General features: G+C 40.3%; 1 protein-coding gene across 2 annotated transcripts in view; it reads left to right on the forward strand.

The window, feature by feature from the left end:
* Positions 1 to 5,628, forward strand: part of ndel1a (nudE neurodevelopment protein 1-like 1a) — a 10,495-nt gene extending 4,867 nt beyond the window's left edge. Inside the window, exons 4-9 of one of the 2 annotated variants that reach the window (XM_014014783.1) lie at positions 2,260 to 2,408; positions 2,613 to 2,749; positions 2,853 to 3,026; positions 4,069 to 4,163; positions 4,243 to 4,373; positions 4,939 to 5,628. In XM_014014783.1, coding sequence (XP_013870237.1) covers positions 2,260 to 2,408; positions 2,613 to 2,749; positions 2,853 to 3,026; positions 4,069 to 4,163; positions 4,243 to 4,373; positions 4,939 to 5,014 — 762 coding nt within the window. In that variant the 3' untranslated portion in view covers positions 5,015 to 5,628. The remainder of the gene's footprint in view (positions 1 to 2,259; positions 2,409 to 2,612; positions 2,750 to 2,852; positions 3,027 to 4,068; positions 4,164 to 4,242; positions 4,374 to 4,938) is intronic. The other variant, XM_014014784.1, reaches the window with a different exon arrangement.
* Positions 5,629 to 6,194: the final 566 nt, after the last annotated feature.

Here is a 6,194-nt window from a genome sequence, read left to right on the forward strand (position 1 = left end):
AAAAAATATTTTTTCTAACAGCGTGCAGCTGTGATGGGTTGTGTACAAGCTAATAGTGTGTCAGAATGGTATATATTTATACTTCTCATCTACTACAGTTAAATTCACTCTATACAGGAGACACAATTTATCAGGATAGTATTATTTTTTAATTAATAACAACTCAGGATAAAATAGGAGTAATGACTTTCTGCTTCTTACCTTTTTAAAAAATGTAGTGAGTAGAAAGTACAGATAATTGGGTAAAAATGTAATGAGTAAARGTAAAAAGTACGCTGAAAAATAATTACTCAAAGTACAGATAACCAAWATTTCTACTTAAGTACAGTAACAAAGTATTTGTACTTAATTACTTTACAWCTCTGCCATTCGTTTTGTGACAAACAGGTATTCTTTGGTTGAAAGGAACAATAAATGTGAAATTCTCTTAATTTTGTTGAATTTTTCCACTCAAATCTGATCTCAGCCACTTCTCTCTCCCACTCCGGCTGTAAAACCCAAACAGCTTCAATAAATAATTAATCGTCTTATTCTCGCTCCAYAATTACCAAACACGTGTTTTCAGCCGGGAGGAGCTTTCTGCGGTCTGACGGCTTTGAGTTTTCCATTCAGGCAGCAGACTCCAGACTCTGCTGCGCAGGTTTCATCTGTGAGCAGAAAGAAAGTTCAGACACCGATTCATCAGCAGATTCAGGTCAGACAGAGAAAAGCTGCTGGGTTTTATTGAGCTGATTGATATCTGCAGGATGTAGGTCACTGCGTGTGAGATGCAGCTGAATGATGCCGCTTCTGCTGGTTAAACACAGTTGGGTCCATATCTATTTGGACAGAAACATTTTCCTAGTTTTGGTTCTGTGCATTACCACATCTTTAATTCAGTGGGTTGAACAAAATGATCGCATAGAAATGTGAGGAACTGAAGCATTTTTGAAACACAATCCCTTACTTTCAGATGCTCAAATTGGATAAATAATTGTAAATAAAATGTTCATGTCTAGTTCTTGGTTGAAAACCCYTTGTTGACAAAGACTGCCTGACGTTCTGAACTCATGGACATCACCAGATACTGTTTCCTTTTTAATGCTCTGCCAGGCCTTCACTGCAGCAGTTTGCTGTTTGTTTGTGGGCCTTTCAGTCTTTGACAGGTGAAATGYTCAGTTGGGTTGAGATCAAGTGACTGACTCTGGAATCAATAATATTCCACTTCTTTGCATTAATAAACTCCTGAGTTGCTTTTAGCTTTATGTTTTGGCTCGTTGTCCATCTGTGTTATGAAACACTGACCAATCAGTTTGGCTGCATTTGAGCAGTTTGTCTCTGAATACCTCAGAGTTCATCCGGCTGCTTCTGTCCTGTGTCACATCATCACCAAACACTAGTGACCCAGTACAGGCAGCCATGCATGTCCAAACATCACACACTGCCTCCGYCTTGCTTTACGGATGATGTGGTTTGGATCATGAGCTGTAGACGTTGGTTTCATCTGTTCAAACAATGTTCTTCCAGAACTCTGCTGGCTTTTTTACATGTTTTTAAGCAATGTTAAATCTAGCCTTTTTGTTCTTGAGGTTTGTAAGTGGCTTGCAGCGTGCAGTGAACCCTCTCTATTTACATCCATGCAGTCTTCTCTTTATGGTAGATTTAGATATTGATACACCTACCTCCTGGAGAGTGTTGTTCACTTGGTTGGCTGTTGTGAAGGGGTTTCTCTTCACCATGGAGATTATTCTGTGATCATCCACCACTGTTGTCTTATGTGGGATTCCAGGTTTTTTTTTACATTGATGAGTTCACAAGTGCTTTATTTCTGTTTCAGGATGAAACAAACTGCAGATTTTGCCACTCCAAATATTGTAGTATTTTCTTAGATTTTTTTTCTTCTGTTTTTGCAACTTAAGGATGTCTTGTTTCACCTGCATGGAGAGCTCCTTTGACCRCATGTTTACTTCACAGAAAAACCTTCCAAATGCAAGCACCACACCTCAAATCAACTCCAGGCCTTTTATCTACTTCATTGAGARTRACATAATGAAAAAGCATTTGAGTCAATTGTCCAATTACTTTTGGTCCCTTTTAAAAACAGTGTGGCACATGTTGAGATGAACTCCTAAACCCTTCATGTAGTTTTAATGTGGATACCCTCAAAAGAAAGCTGAAAGTCTGGACTTTATGTCCATGCACATTATATAACTGTAACTTGAATATGTTTCAGTAAACGGGTAAAAAAATCAAAGTTGGTGTCACTCCCTCTGCCTGCAGGAGAGACTGGAGCAGCAGTACTCTCAGAGCTACAAGCAGATCTCAGTGCTGGAGGACGACCTGGGCCAAACACGCAGCATCAAGGAGCAGCTCCACAAATACGTCCGAGAGCTGGAGCAGTCCAACGACGACCTGGAGAGAGCCAAAAGGTCTCATTCAGAAATCGACAAATATTTAGAGTGGGGGCGTCTAATCCTGGTCCTGGACTTGTTTCTCTGATCAAACACACCTGAGTCATTGGTTAGAAACCTCTGAAACATGCAGGGTGATGGTCCTCCAGGACCAGGATTGGAYGCGACTGATTTAATGTAACTTTGAAGAAGCTGTGAATGATCGGAGTGTCGTTTCCTCAGAGCCACCATCGTGTCTCTGGAGAACTTCGAACAGCGTCTGAACCAGGCCATCGAGAGGAACGCCTTCCTGGAGAGCGAGCTGGACGAGAAGGAGTCCCTCCTGGTCTCGGTGCAGAGGCTGAAGGACGAAGCCAGAGGTGACCGTCGACCGAACCCTCACTCACAGCTCTATTTCTCACAGCTCTGTCGCTCACAGCTTCGGCACCGTCTCTCATCGACTGCGTTGTGTTTGTCTGTCAGACCTGCGGCAGGAGCTGGCCGTGCGCGAGCGACAGGCGGACGTGAACAGGATGTCCGCTCCCAGCTCGCCCACACAGGACAACGTGAAGATGGACTCGGCTGTGCAGGCGTCCCTGTCCCTCCCCGCCACCCCGCTGAGCAAAGGTCTGGACAACACCTTCTCCAACCCGACAGGTAGCTCCACCCGACACTAGACTCCAAAAATAAACAAATGTTGATTTTACCAAGTGTGTACAATTATGTCATCATCAGAAGCTCTTCATCTTTAACTGTTGATCATTTTCTCTTCTGGACGTTTCTCATTCTGCAATTTTTATCTTGTTTCAACAAGTTATTGATTTCAGCTCCTTCAGGATATTCTGAATTTTGGTATTTCAGCAATTTATACTTTTTGAGATTTTTAATTTTTCTCCTTGAAAATGAATGGAGCTGTTTTCAACATCCATGTCCATACATCATTACTTAATTACCTTTTTTCTTTACTTTTTTGTGCTAATTCCAGATTCCATTGACTTCTATTCCACTGAATTTAGTTTTTTTTCTGCTTTTTAAGCTGTCATTCTGATATTTTCTGCTAATTTCTACTTTTTGTGCTTCCTTCTGCTAATTCATTTTGCGTTTTTAGCTGATTTCAGCTCATTTTAGCTATTTTATTTGTGTTTTAGTTACTTTTGAGCTAATTTGAGCTTTTTTTTGCTAATTTCACCTTTTTGTGCTAATTTCAGCCTCTTACTTGTTAATTAAACAAACGTGCTCTTTTTTGTGCTAATTTCAGCTTCTTACTGGTTAATTAAACAAACATGCTCTTTTTGTTTTTTTGTGCTAATTTCAGCTACTTTTTGCTATTTCTTGACTAGTTTCTGCCTTTTAGCTATTTCAAAAGAATTGCAAGTACTTCTCTTCTTTTTTGCTCATTTGAAAGTTTTCACTCATTAACCCATCTATTAACTTTAACTTTTCATTTATTGTAGCTTCTTTTTGCTAATTTTAGCTACYTTTTTGCTCTTCGGATTTTTTTCACGTTTTTTGCTTTTTTTTTCTACTGATTTTTTTTTTGTTTTCCTACTTTCAGCAAAAGTCAGCTGTTCAAATTTAGTTTTTACTGTTAAACTCTTTCAGCTTGATTTCAGCAGCTTTCTGTAGCTTTCAGCTAAAATCTTTCAGCACGAAGCATTCACACTGTTAAATCTTGAACTCTTGTTTTTCCCTCCAACAGTTCTGTCTAACGGCTACAGCAGCAACTCCCCTCTGACTCCCTCCGCCAGAATATCGGCACTCAACATCGTCAGCGATTTACTSCAGAAAGTCGGGGTGAGTTCCTCCTCCTCTCGTAGCTCTGTTCTGGTTTCTCCTCCATCTTCTCGTAGAAACTCCTCCTTCTCCTCCTCAGGCTCTGGAGTCGAAGCTCGCCGCCTGCAGAAACTTCGCCAAAGACCAGAAATCCAGGAAGTCGTTCGCCCTCGACAACAGCAACGTGCTGAACGCCAACACCACCTTCCACACCTCGTATTTTGACAAAGCGTAAGTGTGAGACGACCGTCTGGATGATTTGTGTTTTAACAAGGAAGAGAACCTCAGAAMAGTTTGTGTTTTTGTCCCGGCAGAACTGAGAAGGTCACATTTCCGGCATTAATCCTGGGTAATCTCAACTCGGTGGTCTGTTTGAACTAACAAATCTCTAATCTAATCCCATAGAAATAACCTGTTGTGTGGGTTAGACGACAGCCTGATCAGTGGTAGYGGTACAAGAACCAGATCAGTTGGCATCAGGGGCGGAGCTAGAGGGTTGGCCAACCCTGGCACCTGATTGGCCACCCGCAAATGATCGTGTGAATTAACTGCATGTCATTTTTGTTCCGGCCTGTTTCATTAATTTGTTTTACAAAAAAAACAAAAAAAAAACTGAACTTTTTAAAAAAAAATTTAAAATGTTGTRTTTATTACAACTTTTATCAGTTTCTAGTTATTTCGGTGACCATTGTGCGCTTTCCGGTCATTACCAGAGGGGCATCAACAGTTTTGTCCATGTCTGTATTTTAGTTAGAAATTCTTCCTGTTTTAAATTCACCGTCTGGTTCTGTTACAGCAGGACTGTGACCAGGCTCGAACCCGGGTCCCTGAAGGCCATCACCGCCCCTCCTGCCGCCTTCTCTCCTGGTTAAGGCCCCGCCCCTCACCGTGCCGTCCGATCGGGTCTGTTCTTTTGTTCCTCACTTCTTGTGCTTCGTTTCTGCTTCAACGAGAGCTCTGTGTGTAAATATTAGATGTTTCTGCTGTTTTCTCTCTCTGGCTCAGACAAAAACTTCACGAGTGCACTATATCTCCTAAAAAAGGGATAAGTTATGCAATGACTGTTTTGTTATTTTCTTTAAATAAACATSAGTTTAAGAGAGGGAAAATTAAAAAAGGCAAGTTTAAAACACAAAGGAGGCTCGTCTTTGGAACTAAATGTTGACGATATGAACTCTGCTGTTTAGAACTGTTACTGTGTGACTTTTGTATTTATTAAATATATTAACTTAAAAGGTTTCAAAGCTAAAGAAAGTCTTTGTGGTGAGTCTGAACTTTGTGGCACAAAGTATTTATGGGTCATATTGATCGTTGAGGAGCTGCGTTCGTTGTTCAGACCTGTCAGTCATTGATTCCTCACCTGGTTTCTGACACCAGCTGGTTCCAGATCCAAACACCTGTCATTCTGATGTGTGATGACTTGTTTATTGTCTGTGGGGATTGTTTTATAACAGCATGTATCAATAAAAAGTGTGATYATAATTCATTCTTGTGGGTTTTTATTTTTGTAAAGTGAGCACAGAAAAACATTCAGATATGTTGAAGTGTTTTTTGTTTACAGTGAATGTGTTCCAGTATTTCAGAATTAAGATCTAACTGAAACTAAGACTGAAATATAACAAAAAAAAAAGTTTATTCACGTGCAGATTATTTAGGCTGTAGTTGGTGCTGCCCCCTGCTGGATAGACAGGGGAGTGCAGGAGTTAAAGAAAAAGGTTTAGCTTCAGTTTTCAGCTCAGGTGTTCTTATTGGACGTGAAGATTTAATATCCATTAATGCAGCATTTCCCAAAGTTGGGGTTGGGACCCAAAGTGGGGTCCCGAAACATCAAGGTGGGGTCCTGAAAAGATTTTCTGAATTAATTACGTTTGCCTTATTTGTTACAAAGGAGTGAGGTTAGTGTATTTAAAATGGATAAATGTAGTATAAAAAATATTTTTACTATGCCTATGTTTTGTTGATCTGATACAAATGTTTATCCAAAAATAGTTGTGGGCTCAGGTCTCTGCTACTGTTATTTTGTGGGTCAAAAGCTGAAAAGTTTGGGAACCA

This window comes from Austrofundulus limnaeus, unplaced genomic scaffold (assembly GCF_001266775.1).
Source record: "Austrofundulus limnaeus strain Quisiro unplaced genomic scaffold, Austrofundulus_limnaeus-1.0 Scaffold119, whole genome shotgun sequence".
Classification (NCBI taxonomy): Eukaryota; Metazoa; Chordata; class Actinopteri; order Cyprinodontiformes; family Rivulidae; genus Austrofundulus; species Austrofundulus limnaeus.